Here is a 23,290-nt window from a genome sequence, read left to right as displayed (position 1 = left end):
ATACAGCTTTGTAGAAAGAGGAGGAGCAAGCTAGCCATCAGCTAGTACAATTTACTGGTGAGTAAACTAAGGCTCCCTGAACTCAACTGACTTTCTAGCCAGGCAGGATTTGTATCCACACACAAGGTTACAAGGCTATTTATCATTTAGGGTTTTAGAAATCTCACCAATCAGAAAATTGCTGGCAAGGAACAAGAACATTTATAAACTTGAAATTTCCCATCACAAAGGTCACAGTATTGATGTGGCTGTGAATACAGAGACGGGAGCATCACATGGGGAGACAGCCTCGGAAGGACTGGGTCTGACAGGAATGAAGAGTGGACAGACGGACAGGAGGCTGAGGCACGCACACCAACTCACTATGTGCAATAGTCTGTAATGTTCACTGCACAGTGATTTCAAGTTGGGCTTAAGCGTGAAAACTTCATTTTAAACATCTAGAAAACAAGTCACACGGCACTGAGGTTACCCAAGAACTTCACTAGTTCATTAAAGTAATCCTGGGTAAGAGAAAGCAGAGAAGGGGCTGGAGAGATGACTCAGAGGGTGGGTTTCTGGCATCCACAGCAGGTGGCTCAGTTTTCTGTAACTGCAGTGCTATGGGGTCTGACACCTTCTGACCCCTGTGGGCAGTGCACACCTCTGCTGCATATACATGAATGCAGGTGAAGTGTAGAAAATAAAAGAACAAAACCAGAAGCAAAACAAAGGTGAAGACATTCCTAAAATTGTAATAAAAACACTAGAGAAGTAAATCATGGGGAAAGTAAAAAAAAAAAACAAAACAAAAAACCTCACTCAACACTTATGTGGAAGGCTGGAGAAAGTTGGTGGTGGAACGCCCGCACAGAGTGTCTAAGGCTCTAGGTTCAAGGCCCAGGTTCACTGCTCGTGACTGGGAAAAGGGAAACGCAGAACTCTGTCCTCCAATATGAACAACCACTGCTACGTGCAACCACAGAAGCAGTCTCCTGGTTCCTGCTGAAAAACCCCCACCGAATGATTTGACTTCTATCAAATCAGTCAGGTCACTACCCTGTAGTAGTCCTGACTAGAACAATGGAGGGGGAGGAGGAGACTGACTGAAGGTGGGCCAGGGTTGCTTCTGTGGGTGAGCACTTTCCAGGAACTCAACTTTGTGGACTCTGTATAAATGACTTATTTCAAAATTTTATTTACCAAATTTTAAAATCAATTGAAAATTGCATGATTTTTATACAAAAGACACTCAGCTCAGCTGACAGGCATGTGCCTTTAATCCCAGCACTCGGGAGGCAGAAGCAGATGGAACTCCATAAGTTCAAGGCCAACCTGGTCTACATAGAGTTCTAGTCAGGGTTGTATAGAGAGACCTGTGTCAAATCAAAGAAAGCAAACTCAATTTTTTTTTTTTTGGGGGGGGGGGGGGTTAAGTGCTGGAGATTGTGCTCCAGGCCCTGCACATGCTTTACCACTGGAACCAGGTACGTCCCGAGCCTTTTCTTCTATTATTTATATTTATTTATAGCTTACGGTTAAAAATTAATAATAAACCTAATTTCTTTTTTTCCCCCCTGAATTTTCAATTTCACATGCTGGCCTAAAATGTATTAATAGAAACATTTTAAGATACAAATTGTCTTCTAGGAAAACCAAACAGTTGGAACAAAGGTTATACTCTACCAGAAAAAAGCACCAAGAGATAAAGAAATCTTGAGAAACAAAACAGAAAGGCTTAGGTTTTAGACATGGGTACTGAAAGAGATGGGAAGAGAATTAATCAGAGTGGAAAACAGGATTAAGAGACAACTGAGGACCCCTTCCAATCTCATTTCCAAATGCAAGCCTTCCTGTTAACTGTCCTTAAAACTGTCATTTTCTATGGAGAGAAAAACAAAACCAACAAATCCTCCATATACAACTGACACTGGGGGCTGATAAACAAGGGGGCTCCCGGAGATCACCCACAGACAGCAACTGTCAGTGAAAAGCCGGGAGCCACAACTCCCCAGTCTTACAATCTTTCTTTATTTTGAGCTGGTCTTGCAAAGAGGCCCCCACTGACCTCCATCACATCCTTCTGTTATAGGTGTCCACCATCATGCCTGGGATACATATTCTATTCTTAAAATATAAAGGAATCCCTAAAGTACTGAAACATCTGAGGAAAGAATAACTATACAAAAGAGCAGGAAAAAAAAAAAAAAACAAACAAACCAACAACTGAAAACTACCAGCATTAACATCCTCACACCGATGAGAAGACCTGAACTCAACAACTGTCAGGGCGTCATCCAACAGCAACCGGAACAAAGGATGCCCTCTAGAAGTACAAACCCAACAGGTTTGAGGATTAAGTAAAAAAGATTTCCTGAAGTGATTAGAAAACAATTGAAAGCTAAAAGAAAGGAAACATGAAAACTTGTCATTCTCAAAGTATATGAATCCACACTCAATATATCCACTCAAGTGAAGTGCCCGCTGAAGGAACACATAGAGCTGGGAACCCAGGACAGCATGGCACTGACACAGACACACAGACACAGAGGAACACCTGACGGAATGTATGTACCTACAACCAGCTGAAAAAGATGCACAGACATGGGAGAAAACAAGTGAGGGTCCACAGGGAATCTGTGAACAAGTGAGGGTCCACAGGGAATCTGTGAACAAGTGAGGGTCCACGGGGAATCTGTGAACAAGTGAGGGTCCACAGGGAATCTAGGAACAAGTGAGGGTCCACAGGGAATCTGTGAACAAGTGAGGGTCCACAGGGAATCTAGGAACAAGTAAGGGACCACAGGGAATCTGAACAAGTGAGGGTCCACGGGGAATCTGAACAAGTGAGGGTCCACAGGGAATCTAGGAACAAGTAAGGGACCACAGGGAATCTGAACAAGTGAGGGTCCACGGGGAATCTGAACAAGTGAGGGTCCACGGGGAATCTGAACAAGTGAGGGTCCACAGGGAATCTGAACAAGTGAGGGTCCACAGGGAATCTAGGAACAAGTGAGGGTCCACAGGGAATCTGAACAAGTGAGGGTCCACGGGGAATCTGAACAAGTGAGGGTCCACAGGGAATCTAGGAACAAGTGAGGGTCCACGGGGAATCTGAACAAGTGAAGGTCCACGGGGAATCTGAACAAGTGAGGGTCCACGGGGAATCTGAACAAGTGAGGGACCACAGGGAATCTAGGAACAAGTGAGGGTCCACAGGGAATCTGAACAAGTGAGGGTCCACAGGGAATCTGTGAACAAGTGAGGGTCCACAGGGAATCTGTGAACAAGTGAGGGACCACAGGGAATCTAGGAACAAGTGAGGGTCCACAGGGAATCTGAACAAGTGAGGGTCCACAGGGAATCTGTGAACAAGTGAGGGTCCACAGGGAATCTGTGAACAAGTGAGGGTCCACAGGGAATCTGTGAACAAGTGAGGGACCACAGGGAATCTGAACAAGTGAGGGACCACAGGGAATCTAGGAACAAGTGAGGGTCCACGGGGAATCTGTGAACAAGTGAGGGTCCACAGGGAATCTGTGAACAAGTGAGGGTCCACAGGAATCTATCAACAATGAAAACAATAAACTCAAAATGGACGAGCCTCAGCTGTGAGATACAAAACTGTTCCCAGAAAATACAAGGGAATACCCTTGGCCATGGGAATGGGCAATGCCTTTTAGGATAAAAATCCCAAAGGCACAAGAAACTAATGCAAAAACAGACCAAGCTTTCTGTTCAGCAAAGGAGACAACTGTCAGGGTGGTGGGAGAAAGGAAGGAGCTATCTGGAGGGCATGCAGCTGACGGAGAGGTAACGGCATCTAAGGGACAGCAACATCTCAACAGCAAAATGCAAACGACCCGACGAAAGAATGGGCAACTCGCTTAAACACACACTTGTTTTTTTTTTTTTTTGGTTTGGTTTTTCGAGACAGGGTTTCTCTGTGTAGCTTTGCGCCTTTCCTGGAACTCACTCTGTAGCCCAGGCTGGCCTCGAACTCACAGAGATCCGCCTGGCTCTGCCTCCCGAGTGCTGGGATTAAAGGTGTGCGCCACCACCACCTGGCCAAACACACACTTCTTTAAAGATGACATAAAAATGGGTGAGAGCTATAAAGTCCAGCATCACCAGTCACCAGAGAAATACAAAAGAAAAACCATGATATGGCCTCCAACAACTGTTTTATTATCAAAAGACAAGCCATGCACACTGCTGGTGGGAATGTAAACCAGCACATGCCAAGGAAATAGAAGACACCTCAAAAAAGTAAACGCAGAAGCCCACAGTCCCAGTCATGCTCCTCAGTATGCAGAGCAGGCAACTGTTGTGGTCTAGATGTCAAGTGGGGTCCAAAAGGCTGTTCTGTGGAGGGCCTGGGCTTTGGGACAGCAGTTTTGACGTCATCTACTGATTATCCATTAATGCACTAGTAGTCTGACTATGTCACTGGGGCTGTGTGTGCACAAGGGTTGGTTGGTGGGACCTGAGCAGGAGGAAGTAAGGTCATGGGATGAGGAGCCTCCATCACATGCTCCCACTCAGAAGATGCTCACTGGAACTGGAGTTACACACAGTTGTGAGCTACCATGTGGGTGCTGGAAACTGAAGCCATGTTCTTTGGAAGAGCAGCCAGTGCTCTTTAACTGCTGAGCCACCTCTCCAGCCCCACTCACAGTTCCAAAGGCTTTCTTTTTCTTTTTCTTTGTTTCCTTCCTTCCATCCCTTCCTCCCTCCAGGGTCTCATTATGTAGCCCTGGCACTGGCTTGCAACTTGCTCTGTATATCGGCACTAATGAAAAGCTAACAAAATTAAATCACTCTGCCATATTTACTGCAGCACCATTCACAAGAGCAAGAACTGGAAACATCTGAAGTGTCCACCAGCTAATGAATGAACAAGGCAACATGGTACACACATAAATGAAATGCTAATCGGCCATGACAACAAACAGTTCCTGCCGAGTGTGTCTAGAGTTCACGGCCATTCCCTATGCTGCATGAAAGCAGCAAGGCACAGAAAGACAAGGACTCCATGATCTCATGCACAGAAAGGCCGAAGGCTGATCTTAATCAAACCGAGTAGATGGTACTTAGCAGGGTCTAAAGAGGGTGGAGGAGGAGAACTGGAGAAAGGTTCATCAGTGAGCAGCACTAGGGCACGGTGTGGAGCCAGAGGCTACGGTGTGCTACTGCACGGGGTGGAAGGTGCTGCTGTGGACTTCAAAGACGTAGAAGAAAGGCATCCCAACTTTTACCATAAAAACAAACAAACAAAGATAGAAGGATGGAGACAGGCTTTACACATTATACAATGTGTGGGTATCAGAGCATCACAGAACACCCCATTAATATGTACAGTTGTTTTGGTAACAGTTAAAACAACCTACAAGATATCACAGTCATTACACTTTAGAAAGCCAGACATATGCTGAAACCCGTGAGTGGAAAAATAGATCACATGCAAAGAAATGTGACCTCGAATGCCACTGGGCCGTAACACTGTAGCAAAAACACTTTCCCAATCCGAATTTGATATCAGACAAAAGAACACAGATTAGGGGGAGATAACCCAATCCCCCCCCCCTTTTTTTTTGGAGACAGGGTTTATCCGTGTAGCCTTGGCTATCTCGCAACTTGCTATGTAGACCAGGCTGGCTTCGGTAGGACTCTCAGGCCTACCTGCCCCTACCTCCCAAGTGCTGGGATTAAAGGCAGCATTCTAAAGTGCATGCTGGAAAGAGTACAGTCTGAACATGGCTTAGTAGAGAATAAGAGACATTAAAACTGTTTACAGAACAGAGATGAAATGTCAAACGACAGCCAGCCTAGAGAATCAGAGAACAACAAACCCTGTGGGAAATGAAAATGCAGCCTAAGAAAGGCTACAGGGACTGGAGCGAAGGCTGGCTCCGTGAAGAGCACTGGCTGCTCTTCCCGAGGACCTGGGTTCAATTCCCAGCACCCCCATGGTAGCTCACAACCATTATAACTCCAGTTCCAGAAGACCCAACACCCTCTTCTGGCCTCTGTGGGCACTGCATACAGTGCACAGATACCTGCAGGCAAAACGTCCATACACACAAAAGAAAAAGAAAACAGGCTATAGAAAGCAGTGCTCATCTGAGGAGCATCACAGAGAGAACAGAAACACCGGAAGGGCAAACTGACAGGAAGGACAGCAGGACACTGGAACAAAAGCTGAGAGGTGAAGACAGAGATGCTGATGTGAGTCGGAAGTTGCATTAGTTTGTTTTGTGGCTGCAAAGCAGGCCACAGTGACAAAACAAGGGTGGGAAGGACACAGTATGAGCATACTGAAGGGCCTGCTGCTGGAACATGAAAACCATCACTACTTAAATGTTGTGAGTGGTCACCCTCTAGCACCCAAACCAAACACACCCCCGCCACAAAACCAACTTGATATTTTTCATGTTGCACATTAACAAAAAAATTATTCCTGCAAAATTTGTCTTACTAGGTCTCTGTTAATTCATTCAATATATTTTCTTGTTCCATCCATTTATCTGCTAATTTCATTTTCCGTTACAGCTTAATCATATTACACAGCGAAAACTACATTTGCTGTGCACGTGTTAGCTGGAGGCCCCTCAGGCTGTTTCCATTTGCTAACTACTGGGAACGGAGCAGCAGTGCACGGCAGACTGAGTGTCTGGAGTAGAGTGTGAGGTCCTTGGGCACACGCACCAGTGGCACACCTGAGGGATATGGTATTGTTTTGGCATTTTGAATTTTCCACACTGACTTCCACAGTGGCTGCACCAGTTTGCAATCCACCAGCAGTGAGTGAGGCTCCTTTCCCCACATCATCTCCAGCATTGGTTGTCTGTTGGTTTGTTTCACCTTTGTCATTCTGACTTGGGTAAGATGAAATCTTAAAATTATTTTGATTTGCCTTTCTCTAAAAGCTGGGGCAATGGGCATTTTTAAAAATGATTTTATTTAGTCATTTTTATATTTTCTTTTGAGAATCTGCTCAGATTTATAGCTTACTTTCTGAATGAGTCATTCATTTTATTGACTGAAAACTTTTGTTTTTTTCTAGTTCTTTCTATATTCGGGACGTATAGCTGGAAAACTTCCTCTCCTGCTTCTGTGGGCTTCTTCTGTATTCGATTGGTTTTGACCCTAGCTGTGAAGGAGATTTTGGCTTTATGAGATCCCACTTGTCAACTGCTGGCCTTAGTTCCTGAGCATATGGGGTCCGAGTCACAGCGGCCCTTTCTACACCTGTGTACTGTAGATTACCATTACTCTTCATTCCAGCCCTTCCAGTATTTCACGTGTAGGTCTCTGGTCCATGCAGAGGTAGTTTGTGTGCAAGGTGATGGATAGAGGTCTAATTTCATTCTTCTGCATGTGCAGGTCTAGGGATATTTTTTTCTGTTTCTAAGAATGACATGGGGATTTTGGTTGGATTTGAGGATCTGAACTGGATCTGACCTTAAAGTCTCTCCTGGGGGACCAACTTGCACAGCACTGGAACGTACAATGTAAGGCCCAAGGGAGAGAAAGCACCCGTTAGTCCTGCACGGCTGTGAGGCCTCTGAACCACACTAATGACAGCATGGCAGGTATTCCTAAGGGAACAATAGTGCCATGTACCTTGGCAGTAACCAGTATCTTTCTAATTGGATTGAAGGCCGGCACTCAAGAGGAGGGAACCATGCCTGGTGCTAGAACCATCAACTGCTGTGGAATACTCCCAATGTACACTGTAAAGATCTGTCATTTGAAATGTTTAATTAAATGCTGATTGGCCAGCAGTCACGCAAAAAGTATGAGGCAGGACAGCCAAACAGAATGCTGGAAGAAGGGTGGAGTCAGAGGAGACACCAGCCAGCTGCCGAGGAAGCAGGACATGTAGAAATGAGGTAATAAGCACTTGTAATTAATATGAAGCCTCTGAGTGATTATTTGAGAGTGGCTGCAGGACAGGACACTCCACCTACAACCAACTATCTGGGCCACTGGGGTCACAAATCTTAGAACAGAACCTGTTACTACAACTCCACTCAATCAGGGTGATTTCTAACTGCATTCTAAATCCTTATACCCAGAGATAAACACAGTTCTAGCTCAGGAATCACTGCAGAGAGGCAGAATGATTTTTAGAGACAAGGAACAGGAAGTATGCTGTGAGACTGTCTCCAAGAAATGACAGGGAAGCTATAGCCACGAAGTCCAACAACATGGCTGCCTAAACTGGACCTGAACAAGGACAATCCCAATAGACAGTCAAGTGTGCTCTATCCACAGACAAAGAACTATAGGCAACTATAGACTGCTTGTTGAGAGGGAAAAACAGTCTTCCCCAAGGATGAACCCCCTTCCTTCATTGGTTATCTAGTACCAAGTCATCAGCCCTGAAATCATCTATATACAAGTAATATAACTCTGTGTGTGTGTGTGTGTGTGTGTGTGTGTGTGTGTGAGAGAGAGAGAGAGAGAGAGAGAGTATTCTGTGTGTGTGTGTGTGTGTGCAGCAATAGCAATTATAGAAAACGTGGGAGGGAAGAGGGCAGGGAAAGACATGGAGAAGTTGGAGGGAGAAAATGGACGAAGAGAAATGTAGTTATATTTTAATTACAAAAAGTTATCACTTACAAAAATTTTAAAAGCTGATACAGTACAATTATCTTCTTTTCTAATTCCACAATTTTTTATGCTTTGAAAATCTACTTTAAAGATTATAATACCTAAAACAACTGGATTGAATGTAGATAGAAGGCATTTGTAGGAGACAGGCCTAATATGTTAGAGGCATGCTGAGAGCTTCTAGGCTGCTCAGTTGAGGCTATGGAGTGGAAGGAAGATGAGCTGAAGGGAGACACGCAGAGCAGTATTATGACTCATAACAGCAGCAAAATTAGTTATGGAATAGTAACAAAATAATGTTATGGTTGGGGTCACCACCACATGAGGAACTGTTTTCAAGGGTCACAGCATTAGGAAGGCTAAGAACCACTGCTTTAAGAGGATATAGCAGGACATATTCTCACAAGGGCAAAGAATCATTCATACTTTAAAAATATATCTACTGCTGAGCGGTGGTGGCACACACCTTTAATCTCAGCAATTGGGAGGCAGAGGCTGGCAGATCTCTGTGAGTTCGAAGCCAGCATGATCTACAAAGTAAGTTCCAGAACAAGTTCCAAAGCTACACAGAGAAACTCTGTCTCGAAAACACCAAAAAGAAAAAAATTATGATACAGATTATGCTCTTGCTTAAGTCCACAAGAAAGTAATTATAAACATCAAAAGTATTAGTGACTTCTAATATTCATTGATAAGCTTATTAAAAACACCAACTGTTAAATGGAACTGAATTGATTCCACGTGATGCAAATAGCCAATTCCCTCTTTTCCCCAATAACCACTCAGGTTTCTTTCTCGGGAGAACTTTTTTTTTTTCTTCTTTAAATGCTATGGCCAGAAAGAAAATTGAAAATAAAACAAGTTACGGCTTATTTTCTGTTCTTTCAACTTTATTTTTGACTTTGGAGAGACCATGATGGCCAGGCCTTACCATTAGCTTTTGGACACATTCACAAATCAATCAGAAAAACAGCAACTAATCTCTAGGTAATGTCATTAACTCACACATAAAAATACAATAATTTTACTTTGGTTATGGAAACAGATTACTCACCTGCGCCCACACTCTGAATATTTACCAATATTTTTTAATATTAAGGCAGCTGTTAGTCGGATGTGTTTAGTTATTGGTCCCTCTTTTTCATCCTTAAAAAGAATGGAGAATATAAAACAAAGAATAAAGATCCAAATCACACAGGGCCACACCTTTAAGGACAAGCGTTTTAAGGTGTACTTACTGTAAAGTCCCGGAAGACAAGGTTCCTTGAGCCTCTCCTAAGAGCCATGAGGGCAGCACTGGGGTGACTCGCAATGGCCTTCTGGGCTCGAGGAGCTGAGCCTGTGCCCCCTAAAGCTGGCTGCCTAAATTGATCAGACAGACAGACAATGTTAACTGCTAGACAGACAACTGTGACCCCACCCCTCCGCCAGCCTCCACAAACAGCTCTCTGTTTTAGGGCTTGAATTTCCCAGCCTATCCCTTTCCTTTTGACAGGGTCTTACAATGTGGCTCCACCTCACCTGGACCATTCCACCCCTCTGCCTGCAGGCATCATATACAGCAGCACTACACAGCACTCAACAACACTGTACGGCCCGGTCCATCTCTAACGTTACTGTGCCGGGTAAGGAGGCAACAACAGTGACTTAACACAGTACCAAAGTTGTGAGTTCTCATCTTTAAGTACTGTGAAGCTGTTTGCCAGGAAGAAAACAGCCTGCAATTTTAGATCAGGAAGAAAGCTGCCCCGGGTATTAGAACCTGTGCGAAGGACAGTATTCACAGTGCTTTTTTAACACTCTCACTTTCAACCAGTCTTTGCAACACAAAGGAGTTGTGAACAAAGTCCCACTAGTCTTATTATAGACACAGGACCGAAGGACCGCAGAGACCCTGCAGTGTAAACTCCCACTGAAACCACTGCTAGTTTCTGGGGCCCAACAGAGCAGCTGCACCACCTGCCGAGCTGGAGGCAGCACTGGTGGAGGCTTTCTACCCGTGTTTCTTCTGAAACTTGTAAACTAGGGAGAGTTCTGACTTTTTCAACGTAAATTCTGAATATTAAAAATATAATGTAGAGGGGGCTGGAGAGATGGCTCAGTGCTTAAGAGCACTGGCTGCTCTTCCCGAGGTCCGAGTTCAATTCCCAGCAATATACCCCCATATATGTGTGTGTGTGTGTGTGTGTATTCTTCATATGTAAGCTAGAATATATATTAATAGGTGTGCATGTATGTGTAGATAGAAGGTATCTCTTTGCCATTGTCAAATACATGTTCACTCCCTAAAAAAAAAAAAAAAAAAAGACCTCCCTCCTCTATTATTGGTCTGCCTGCCTAATCACTTGTTTCCAAAAGTTAGGGCTACTTTACAGACCACACAGTGCAACTGCTATGAAAACAGATACCTACATAGAGATCTACATGGAGAGAATTTATGTAGTTTGAGCAGAATCTCATAGCTTGGTAGTGAGAGCTGGGTTAGAACACAGGTTTGGGATTTCCTATACGCTAAGTTTCTTTTTGTTGGTCTTGTAGTCTGCCTAGTTTTCTACTTCTTCTCAGTGCCAGGAATGGGAGACAGGCCCCTGACCACTGGAGGGACTACTTGTTCTTTATGCTTGATAGGAAGGAAACTAATTTTCTTTACTTGGTAGAAGATTTTTGATTTGCCACTTGTCCTGGTTCATCTTGTTTTAATCCTGCCAGCAGAGCATCTTTTGAACAGTGCTTGTCCTTAAGGAGAAAAGAAAAGATGCACATTATAATCTCTACCGCGACCAGCTGGGCTGCTAAGGACGGGGTCCAGAAAGCGTACCTGTAAGTGGGTGATGAAGGAGAACCTCTGTCTCTGGAAAGGCTCACAGCCTTCCCAGAGACACTGGCCCGGGTACACGTCCTTGCCTCCATGTTCAGTAGCTGCATGGTAGAACACCTGGGAGGGCGTCTGAAACCACCTAGAAAAAGACAAGGCAAAAATATCTGACACTGAGATAAATTCTTTAAATCATGTTTATATAACAGATTCAAAAAATTGCTAAGAAATCTTGGCCACAACTTTTTTTTCTTAAAGATTTTATTTTGCTCATGTGTAGAGTGTGTGTGTGTGTGTGTGTGTGTGTGTGTGTGTGTGTGTGTGTGTGTGCGTGCAAACATGTATGCAGGTAACTGCAGTGTCCAGCAGAGGGCATTGGATTCTATTTTTGGCTATTATGTAACTGTGTGTATGTTTGAATAAATTAAAAAGTATTTTTAAAGACTGACTTATTTTTCTGTGTATGAGTATTTTGCCTGTATACATATACATGTATCATCCATGTGCTTGGTGCCCCCAGGTCAGAAGAGGGTATTGGATCTTCTGGAACTGGAGTTACATATGGTTGTAAGCTGCTGTGTGGGTGCTGGGAAGAGAACAAAGTCGTCTACAAAATCAGCAAATGTTTTTAAATGCTGAGCCATCTTTCTAGCCCTGAATCGATTTTTAATGTGTATTATATATCTAGTATCTCAAATTAACATCATTTCAGGAAATGTCTGATATTTCAAAACAGATTTAATGAAGAATATAATTACTGAATTATAAAAGACAATCTTAAAAAGTCAGATTACAAATCTCATTCCTATTCATATTCAGATATATAAATACCAATGAAACTTATCATGAAATTTGAAATCAAGATATCCATTTAAATTTTAAGTACTCCAAATAATATTTCACTCACATGAAACAAATACAACTGGAATGATATATAGACTATCAAAAGAAACATTTCTTATTATGTTCAAAATCTGAGATTCTATTATGTTACTAATTGAAAAGATTTTATGTGCTATACAATAATGTATATAATGTGCTGGTCAATGACAGACGGCATGCATGGCTGCATACATGACTCATAAAAGTCTGATGAGACTAAAAACTTCCTATCATCCGAAGTGAGTATGTAGGCAACTGGGTGCAGTAGCTGGTGTAAACAAATACAGCCAGCCACATAAAGGACAGCAGTTCATATATAAATGAAAACACTTGATATTGATACCACACGTGCCTGCTTCAACTATTATAATTTTTTCTTCTACTTAGAGCTTTCTTGTGTAACAGACTCTGTATGTAGGCTTCAGTAAATACAGGCTCCATGATGCCTATACAATGAAGAATCACCTAAGTCCCCATGTCTCAGAATGTATCTTGATTGAGGGAGGTTGTTTATACATACCCTGAATGTAAATGTACTGCGAGTGACTTATCAGAAAGGACTACAGTCTTAAGCATTTTGCAGGACACAACATTAAACAACTCTGTGATGCATGAAGTTGTGAAGTTGTTAATGACGAGGAAAAAAAAGATGGCTAATTTTGAAAAATCGGTTTTGAGATCAAGTCTCAGAATGTAGTCCATGCTGGTCCAAACGGTGATTCTCAGGCCTCTACCTTTTGAGTGCAGGAGTGTACAGGCACACACCACAGCCAGCCAGAGAGTGTTTCCGTTTATCAATTCTAACTGCTAAAATACATACAACTGTGTGCAAATGACTTGAAGATAACACAGGTTTGCCAGTCTACCCATCAAACACCACACCCGGCACTTCCTCCAGTCCATTCACTTTCACCTCCTCCCAAGGCTCTCGCCTTTTTTTGAATACACCTACTCTACCTGTACGAGTCATGCATTGGCTGTGGTGTTCAGGATGAAGTTCTATGGTACCTAGTTCTAATGCAGCTCGTTTCTAGAACAATATGGGTGTGAGAAATAGTGAAGGGTTCCAAACTAATATGATAAAAGATCTGAATTTTAATGTTGGGCATAGTGGCACATACCTGTAACCCCAACATTCGGAAGGCTGAGGTCTAAGGACAACCAAGGCTACCTAGCAAGGTGCTGTCTCTACACGCCCTCCACCCTCCAAATGGAGAGCTGAACTAAAGAATGCAAGCAAACATATGTGGACATTACAGATGATGAATTTTTTGGGTTGAAGAAGAATCAGTGACAAGATAGAGTGCCATTGCTGCTTGCTACCATATCTAGAAGAATTCTTTTCAAGTAATCATGTAGCTCACTCCCAAATCATAAAAGCACACTCACTTAATGAACCCAAAATTAAAGAACAGTCAAAGAAAATCAACAATTTCCTGTGATCCAGTTCCCAGTAGCTGTATCAACACTGTGCTGCATTTCCTCTCAGCTCCCTCTCTCTGTACTCTGTCTTTTGAGAACAAGGGGGAACTGCTGATTCGATGTTGTATATAACTTGTCATTCCCACAATAATGCAGCATCTTTATTAAAACTGTAAAATCGTTTTCCTTAGCATACCTCACTGTCTTCTGCTGAAAACTGTTATGATCAACACACATGTGAATGTGCTCCTTTTGACAGGCTTACAAGGTGACTACACTGGGCAAAAAAACATTCTCTGAAAGATTTCACTTACTGGAAATCTAGTTTTGGTGTTATTTGTAAAACTACCTGATGCTAGACAGCCATAAATAGAAAGGAGAGATAATCACCACTGCCCGACCGAGCATTTATAATTAATATAAGTCTCTGAGTCAATTATTTGGGAAGTGGCTCCTGGGTATTTGGGAGTTGCTGGCAGACAGGGGTAGGAATTTCCACCTAAGCCCTGAGAAAGCTTAAAAAGGTTCTAAACGGAAACAGACAGCCACACTAGGCTTCCTAGTCTCTCACAGTCTCATGCCAGCAGCAGCGCAGAGACACGTCTTCCAACAACTGTCTACAAGAGAGCTAGCTGGCTGCCGGCAGCCATGAGCTAAGTAGCAGGGCAGTTTCTGCGTCTTTCCCAGGGGCCTCACGAGAGAGAGGTGGTTCTCAGCTACTGCCTTTAGACGTGAGCTGTGAGCGCTAGCTTGCTGAATGACAGATTTGGGGCTCTGCTCATGGAGACAGAAAAGGTTACAGATACACAGTAAAGACAAATTCAGACAAAAAAGTCTCTACGCTGGTTACAGTGTGTTTAAAAATATACACAGGCTTGGGAGAGAAAAAAGAAAAAGGGTAGAGAAAGTTCTTAAAAAGGAAATAGAGTAATAAAAAATACAATAAGCCATGTAAAGATGGAAAACACAGAGTTTAAAATTTAAGTCAAAAGATATGTTACTTTGGGAAAGAAGATCTGCTTTTATTTCCATAGGAAATGAGAGGCTCTGGATTCATCCTCAGTTAAGGAAAATCAGTTTGATTGAGAAAGACTCCCGGAAATCCTAGCTACAGACATGGGAAAATAAACCTAAAATAACTACAAGACACATAGCATATATTTTACCTGCTCAAACACAAAACAAAAGATTATTTTTGACTGGCTTACATACAATGCAGTTTATATTTGTATTAATATAGAGATGATGTTACCTTTAAAAGTTTATATATTTTCAGAACAAGGAGATCAGACACCAATAAAAATGGCCCAGATGATCCAGCATCCCAAACACCTTCAAGCTACTGACTTGAAATGATCAAACCTCACAGAATACTACAGGCAAGATTTAACAACTATCCTAAATTTGCTTAGGGCCCCCAAAGATTACCAGTAACCCCAATCAACAGGAAGTAGTCTAGAGAACTATGCCAAAATTCCCAAGAATTATGAACATTTGTCATTGTTTAGGGGGGGCTGCTAACCCGAACCCTGAGGAGAATGGTCAGGAAAAAAGCTAAATAAGAGATTTTAGATTCAGCGATCTTGTTCGGAAAGGAAAAAGAGCAGATACAGAATCACAGGATGAGCTGGGTGGTGGTGGCACATGCTTTTAATCCCAGCACTCAGGAGGCAGAGACAGGCAGATCTCTGTGAGTTCGAGGCCAGCCTGGTCTACAGAGTGAGTTTCTAGGACAGGCTCCACAGCTAGAGAGAAACCCTGTCTTGAAAAACCATAAAATAAATAAAAAACCATAAAAGAAATTAAAAAAAAAGAAAACAAAAGAAATAAAAAATGACAAAAGGGTAGATTACTGAATCTAATCCAAAAAAATAAAATAACAAACAACTATTAGTATGGGCTTTGGTTTATTGATACAAATTTAAAGTTAATTTTGTTATATTGTATGTATATTCCTACTCTTGTTTAGGGTATTATGTTTATGCAGCTAACTTGAAAATGTAATATATAATTAAGAAGTATAGGTAATAGTCATCTATAATAGCAAACTTATAGTCACGTCAGTTAGGTTTTTAAGGTCACACAGAGGTATATTTCAGATAGAAAGATAATCTTCAAACACTTCATAGACCTACAGAGTATGGCATTTAAAATGTTTTAAGAACTTAGACTTTTCTCTACACTAATACACATCTGCTCCTAGCAGCATCAATTACTTCAAAGAGGATGAAGGGCATTGAAGAAACTCCATACGAGTTTGTTTTCTTTATGGCAAAAGCTAGCCATGGGGGCAGAGAAACTGCCCTCGCCTCAATTGCTGACAGTTACTGCCCAAACTGGACCAGCAGGATGCCAGAAAGGCGACTGGCAAACTTTGCCAAGACAAGGTAGGACAGTCCTTCAGAATTCCCTGCTTCATAGCAAAGTCTGTCAGATATGCTAGGCCTATAGGCCAGAGTTGGATGCCCCAACAATACAAAGGAACTCTGAGTGACTGTTCAGGCAGAGAGATATCCTTGTCTTTAGGTAACATTTTACCCTTCTGGGGTCTTTGATGCAGTTGAAGACTAGATAGTTATAATTACAGGTTTTTGTAGTTATGATAAAAAACTAAATGTGGAACTTTAGACTCAACAAGGTAAGATAGATAATAAAAATTTTTGTCTAATTGTGTCAAATACAAATGGACTAGATAATGTAACTGTAATTATTACTTAATAACTGTTTTTGTTGTATATAATTTTACTATGTTAAAGTTAAAACCTTCCTTTTTAATTAGACAAAAGGAGGAAATGCTGTGGAATAATCCTCTTGTGCCCCGTAAAGATCTGTCACTTGAATTGGTTTAATAAAATGTTGATTGGCCAGTAGCCAGGCAGGAAGCATAGTCAGGCAATCAAACTAAGAATGCTGGGAAGAAGGGTGGAGTCAGGAGTCGCCAGGCAGACACAGAGGGAGCAAGATGAGTGTTGTGCTGAGAAAAGGTGCCAAGCCACGTGGCTAAACATAGATAAGAATTATGGGTTAATTTAATTGTAAGAGCTAGTTAGTAATAAGTCTGAGCTACTGGCCGAGTATTTTTAATTACTATTAAGCCTCTGAGTGATTATTAAGGAACTGGCAGGTGGGAGAAAACCTTCCATTTATAGGTTGACTTTACAAAATGTCAATCCTTGTCTTCTCTTTGAGTAGTATAAATTTGTGAACATGAGTACAATGTCTCAGTTTTATATATCTTTCCAAATAAGACACATTACTGAAAGAACTTCTATCTTAGTGCTTCCTTTCCAATTCCATACATAGACTCTCTGGTCATCACCTGTTCTTTTCTCTTGGATCTCAGCTATTGTCCCCAGGCTGTCTCTATGCTTTACTCACTGAGTTTTATGTTACTACATTCTTTGTACCTTCTACCTTTCCCTTTCTACGTAGTACAGTGTTTAAGAATATAGATTCTAGTGCCAGCAAGTAAAGCCCTTGGCATCATGCCTTCTGACCCAAGTGTCATTCCCAGTACCCACATGGTGGAAGGAGAGTACCAGACTCCCACAAGTTGTCCTCCTGTGGTGTGGTACATTCAATAGCTCCCCAAACCTCAGAAGTACACTTTTCCCTTAGTGCTGCTACTCTCAGTAGATAGGAATTAGAACTTACCAATATTTAGCAAAGCAACAAAATTGAACATTTCATAATTGTTTACTGCATTAGCTGTATCTGCTGTTTTTCTCTCAGTCATTGTCAGCTGCAAAGGTGCACACCATCTTCAGTTACAGCAATACAGTTTAAAACGCCTCACCCTCTGCTGATTATTAAGCAGCTGAGAGCAGCTCAGGGCAGGATTCTACAGGAGTGCAGTTTCCCTCGAGTTATTTTGTTTTATCACACAATAGGCTTTTTTGTTCTAGTGAACAGAATTAACGTAAGGGTAAATTTCCTAATCCCAGCTGCTCTAATTAGCCATTTAGGAGTAAAATACTAAACTTCAAAGAAACTAACCAACCAACCAAACACACACACACACTCCCCAACAACAGAAAAGAACAAACAAAAAGAAAGTATTTAAAAACTACCTAGACCAAAACAGCCTATGACCATCACTGGTGCTGGTTTGGGCCAGCCTGTTCGTATCAGCAGGTGCCCTAGGACATAAACGCATTTCCCATTTCCTCAAGTTCATCTTTTAAAAGCCTTCAGTCTATTCAAGAGGTCTCTCTCTCTCTCTCTCTCTCTCTCTCTCTCTCTCTCTCTCTCTCTCTCTCTCTCTCTCTCACACACACACACACACACACACACACACACCAAAAATACATAATAAAGTTTTAGATTTTAACAAACCTACCACATTCAAAAGAACAATTTAAAAAGAAACACTACAATTATAAGGCAGGCATATATCAAAAGGCTGAAAACAACAGTTGAGTTTAGATTCATTTAATATTTTCTTGGTCAAGTCTTGGTAGTCTCTTTTCTCTTAATGGTCTAAAAGTATTCCATGTCTTAATAGCCCTCCTGCTGAAAAACAACAACCACCACCACAAAATAACAAAATCTTCCACATTAATTGCACAAAATATGCATGTGATATCTTTTGTAGCAAAATTCTAGTATAAAACACATTATGTATAAATGTAAAAAAAATTATGAACATACATAAAAACCTACACCAAATTACTGCTGTAAAACAATTAAACTTTTACCTCAACCTTTGATATCAATTTATTTTATATATTATTTTAGAACAAAAGAAATATCAAAGATAATGCATTATTTTATAATCAAATGAAACTGCATAATTGGCTGCTAAGAACCAGGGGATATCAACCACCTTGGTAGAGGATTAGCAGATTGTATTATATCCAGATGTAACAGTCTAACATGAGAGGGAGATGAACAAGTCTGATTTCACTATTAAAACTCCTCATTCTGAAGCTGGAGAGATGGCTCATTGTTAAAGGGGACACACTGCTATTACCGGCCAGAGTTCAGTTCTCAGCGTACACAGCAGGTGCCTAGATCTAGCCCTAGGAGAATAAGATGTTTCTGGCCTTGGCAGACACTTGCACTAACATGCACAGACCCACACACAGCCATATGTACTAATATATTACTAATTCTTTAAATTATAAAATTCAAGGCAGATCTCTGCAAGTTCAAGGCCAATAAGGGGTATGTAGTGAGACCCTGTCTCAACAAACAAGCAAATAGGCAAACAAACATATAGTTAGAGACATTAAGACATGCTTTAAAAATGTGTATCTCCCATAAAACATCAACAGTAGGTTGAAGACAGTCCACATCAGAGAAAGTACTACAGGAAGATGGAATATACAATGTAGGTGGTGCTAAGTGATTCTTATACAGAAGTTCACAGAATTTAATGTGTAAGTCTGTGTATATGTTCTTTAAAAAAAGAAAAACAAAAAACTATGTTTTTATTTTCAAGATTTATAATGACATCATTTCAAATTTCACTTTTCCCTCTCCAAACCCTCCCTCATTCCCCTCCTTGCTCTCCTTCAAATTCATGGCCCTTTTCATTTATAGTTGCTATATGCATGCATGTATACTGTCTACATTAGGGTTTTTATTGCTGTAATAAAACACCATGATCAGCCGAGCGGTGGTGGCGCATGCCTTTAATCCCAGCACTCGGGAGGCAGAGCCAGGAGAATCTCTGTGAGTTCGAGGCCAGCCTGGGCTACCAAGTGAGTTCCAGGAAAGGCACAAAGCTACACAGAGAAACCCTGTCTCGAAAAACCAAAAACCAAAAACCAAAAAAACCAAAAAAAAAAACAAAAAAAAAAAAAAAAAAAACAAAAAAAAAAAACAAAAAAAAAAAACCACCATGACCAAGGCAACTTGGAGGAAACGATTTATTTCCACTTAACATTTCCAGGCAACACTCCTTCAGTGAGGGAAGTCAAGGCAGAAACTCAAGCAGGGCAGGAACTGGAGGCAGGAGCTGATGCAGAGGACATGGAGGAGTGCTGCTTATTGGCTTGCTTCCAATAGCTTGCTTTCTTATAGAACCCAGGAACACCAGGCCAGGGATGGTACCATGCACAATCATTAATTAAGAAAATGCTCTATAGGCTTGCCTACAACTCAATTTTATGGAGACATTTCCTTAATTGAGGGTCCCTCTTCTCAGATGACTTCAGCTTGTGTCCAGTTGACATAAAACTAGGCAGCACAATTGACCCCTTGTCAACTTGACACACAAACACATCACTATTAAGCCACCCTTCCTTCTGCATTCATCCCTAAGATCTCACATTAAAAACATAAATAACTTTAGAAGCCCCATAGTCTTCATAAATTTAATCACATTAAAAATTCAGTCCCAGCCGGGCGGTGGTGGCGCACGCCTTTAATCCCAGCACTCGGGAGGCAGAGCCAGGCGGATCTCTGTGAGTTCGAGGCCAGCCTGGTCTCCAAAGTGAGTTCCAGGAAAGGCGCAAAGCTACACAGAGAAACCCTGTCTCGAAAAACCAAAAAAAAAAAAAAAAAAAAAAAAAAATTCAGTCCCATTAACATATCCAATGTCTTTAAAAGTCCAAAATCTCTTTTAAAAGTTCAAAATCTCTCAACCTTGGGTTTCTGTTTTTTTTAAAAAAAAAATCAAGTTAAATACTTCTGTATTTCAAGAGGGAAAAACCTGGGCATAGTAACAATCTGGTCAAAGCAAAACCAAACTCCCAACAGTGTCAATGTCTGTGATCCACTCCTGGTCTTCTGGACTCTTCCAAAGGGCTTGGGTCTCTTCTCCAGCTTTGCCTTCTCTGCAGCACACACGGTTTGTCTTCTAGGCTCAGGCAAACTCCACTCCCCACTGCTGCTGTCCTTGGAGGTCATCCATGGTACTGGCATCTCCAAAATGCTGGGATCTTCTGCGGCAACTGGGCTGCACTTTCACCAATAGCCTCTCACAGGCTCTCTCCATGGTACCAAGCCTCATCTTCTCTGCATGGCACCCTCAGTCCTGGGCCTTCAACTGCTGCTGAGGCTGCACCTTCACCAAAGGCTTCTCCTGGCCTCTCACAGTGCCAAGCCTCAGCTGCTCTCCATGACCCCCTCATGCCTTCAGAACCAGTACCACCTGGGTGACTCGTACACCACCAAGTTCAGCTGACAGCACAAGGTACAACCTGGTGCCGCCTCTAGAACACAGCTTCTGTGTGCTGACCCTGAGGAAACACCTCCCAGAAGACTTCACCTCAGCGATGCTGCTTTTTCTTAGTCACTCCTAATCTCTCAGCATCAACTGTCCCAATAAAACAAAGGTTTTCCTTTAGCAGTTCTGGTTTCTTGTTGATCACAGCCAATTCTTCAGCTCCGCTTGACCAGACACCACAGATTCTTCACACAAAGGGCCTGGTAGAGTCTTTACTTTCTTCTCCAGGCCTCCATCGTCCACACTGCTCTCAATATTCTTATCTTCCACTGAGCTCAACACTCAATGGCTCTTCCAGCCCAAAGTTCCAGAGTTCTTTCACAATCCTCCCCAATACAACATGGTCAGCTCTGTCACAGCTGTGCCCCACTATACTGGGACCAGCTCATCTTAGTTAGGGTTTCTATTGAGTGATAAAACACCATGACCAAGACAACTTGGTGAGGCAAGGATTCATTTCAACTTACACTTCCAGGTGACAGTCCACCACCGAGGAAGTCAAATCAAGAAACTATCCAGCACAGATACACATATATCTTCTTAAATATAACCAGCTCAGTCCATACACTCTTGCTTGTATGCATGCTTTCAGGGTTGACCATTTTGTATTGAAAAACCAACTGGGGTACTGTCCCTGAGGAAAACCGTTTCTCCCACTCCCAGCATTCTTCAGTGGTCTGTGGTTCTTTGTGTAGGGTGGGGCCTCATGGACTTCTTTCCCTGTGCACTCTGGCATGTCTGTTGGTGTCATCCATGTTTAGTTCACGTTTAGGCAGTCAAGGTGAGAGTGTATAAGATGGAACTCCTGACATTACAGAGACACAAGCTCGCAGCACACTCCCGGTCCTCCGGCTCTTACGTCTCTCTGCCCTCTTCTGCAGCGTTCTCTGAGCCGTAGGACCAGGAGCTGTGTGCGTATCCTTAATGGGATGAATGGAGCATCTGAGTGAACATGAATACAATTCTAGCATGGATACTCGCTTGGTTTCCCAGAAAGATCTGGCACTGTGCACATCACACTGTTCCTGGGAAGTTCCTCACAGCATCGAGTGCCTTCTATCTAAATCTTGCTCAGTATATACAGGCACCCAGCACATTCACATCCCCACTTTATGCTAAAAAATGGGCTTTCAAACATCATTTTTCAGAATCAAATAGCTAAATATCAGAGCTGGAATTTTAAACTAGGTATTTATGTCGAACACTAAAGGCTGATTTTCTCCCCTAACATACCTTAATATGCAGAAATATATAACTAGGTATAAACTAAGGTATACTTTTATATTCAGTATCTCTGATACTGTAAATTTTTTCATGCTGGCAAAAATTCTGAAAATCAACTAGGTTTAAGAGATTAGTAATATTTGAAAATTCTCTGTATTCTATGAATAATTTCCCATGAAATAAATATTAGCAGACCACAGGGTAGATTCCCAACCTAGGAAATGATATTTGTAACACTTTAAATATTTGACACTAAAACTATCTTAATCTCAATTAATGTTATGTGAACCTTTTGATATTTGGTAACATCTTTAAGTAATTGGGCTCTTTGGAACTCAATGTTAAAAGAATGGAGCCTTACTCAAAACTAACCAACAAGGCAACTAACCAGCCAATGCACACATTACTACCTTGCTGCGGGCCGCAGAAATATATCATAAGAACTCAGCTGGTTATGACAAAGTCACTACCTGGAGGAATCAGGGAATTCCTCCAGAGGAAGCCAAATCCCAAGGAGTTTATGGTGTTACTTGGCTTGTTATATATCAGCTGTATTCTGTTATGAAAATCATGTGTTCCTTCATAGTTTTCCCAATTGATTTTTCCCTAAGAAGGGCTAACAATGTGGACTGATCACTCTCTAGACATACACATTCCAGGCATTTGGAGAACAGCCTCAGGAAAGGCTTTCTCTGGAATCAGATATCTCCCCTAGCCACTTTCAAGGACTAAAGGAGACATCACCCAGGTGGTCACCCAATTTCCGAGGATTAACAGTGATAACAACCCACAGGCGAGTCTCCTGACTTAAGGTAAATTCCACAAGGGGACACCGCCTAGGTCAGGTAGACATTAAGTAATAGTTTTACACAATTTAGCTCAGACCCCTCCTTTCTTACAGCCTTACTAACTTTATAGACCTCTAACTACTTACCTAACCACTTCTAGGAATATTTAGATAAACTTCTGTGCTAACAGCTATGCTCAGCCAGAACTCCCAGTTCAAGCCTCCCTGTAATTATCATTATTGGTAGCATCCGGCCAGGTCCATCACTGGATGGAGGCAAGTACCTTATCAGAGATACCTCTGTACTCTCTAAGAACAGACTTAAGCATCCAGGTTACCTGTTTGAGAAGGCCTGGCGGATGTGTCAATTAAGCCTATTCTTATCACC

At 42.0% G+C, this 23,290-nt stretch overlaps 1 protein-coding gene across 3 annotated transcripts in view; it reads right to left on the bottom strand.

Moving 5' to 3' along the window:
- Arid2 (AT-rich interaction domain 2) overlaps positions 1 to 23,290 on the bottom strand; it is a 145,141-nt gene that overhangs the window by 1,778 nt on the left and 120,073 nt on the right. For all 3 annotated transcript variants that reach the window (XM_006974330.4, XM_076556672.1, XM_042264586.2), the window contains 4 exons: positions 11,417 to 11,555; positions 11,249 to 11,334; positions 9,837 to 9,960; positions 9,653 to 9,744 (listed from right to left, as the gene is read on the bottom strand). In XM_006974330.4, the coding sequence (XP_006974392.1) occupies positions 9,653 to 9,744; positions 9,837 to 9,960; positions 11,249 to 11,334; positions 11,417 to 11,555 (441 nt within the window). The remainder of the gene's footprint in view (positions 1 to 9,652; positions 9,745 to 9,836; positions 9,961 to 11,248; positions 11,335 to 11,416; positions 11,556 to 23,290) is intronic.

The sequence above is a fragment of the Peromyscus maniculatus genome, chromosome 20, assembly GCF_049852395.1.
Source record: "Peromyscus maniculatus bairdii isolate BWxNUB_F1_BW_parent chromosome 20, HU_Pman_BW_mat_3.1, whole genome shotgun sequence".
Taxonomy (NCBI): Eukaryota; Metazoa; Chordata; class Mammalia; order Rodentia; family Cricetidae; genus Peromyscus; species Peromyscus maniculatus.
Note: the sequence above shows the minus strand (reverse complement) of the source record. Positions and strands in the feature narration are given on the sequence as shown.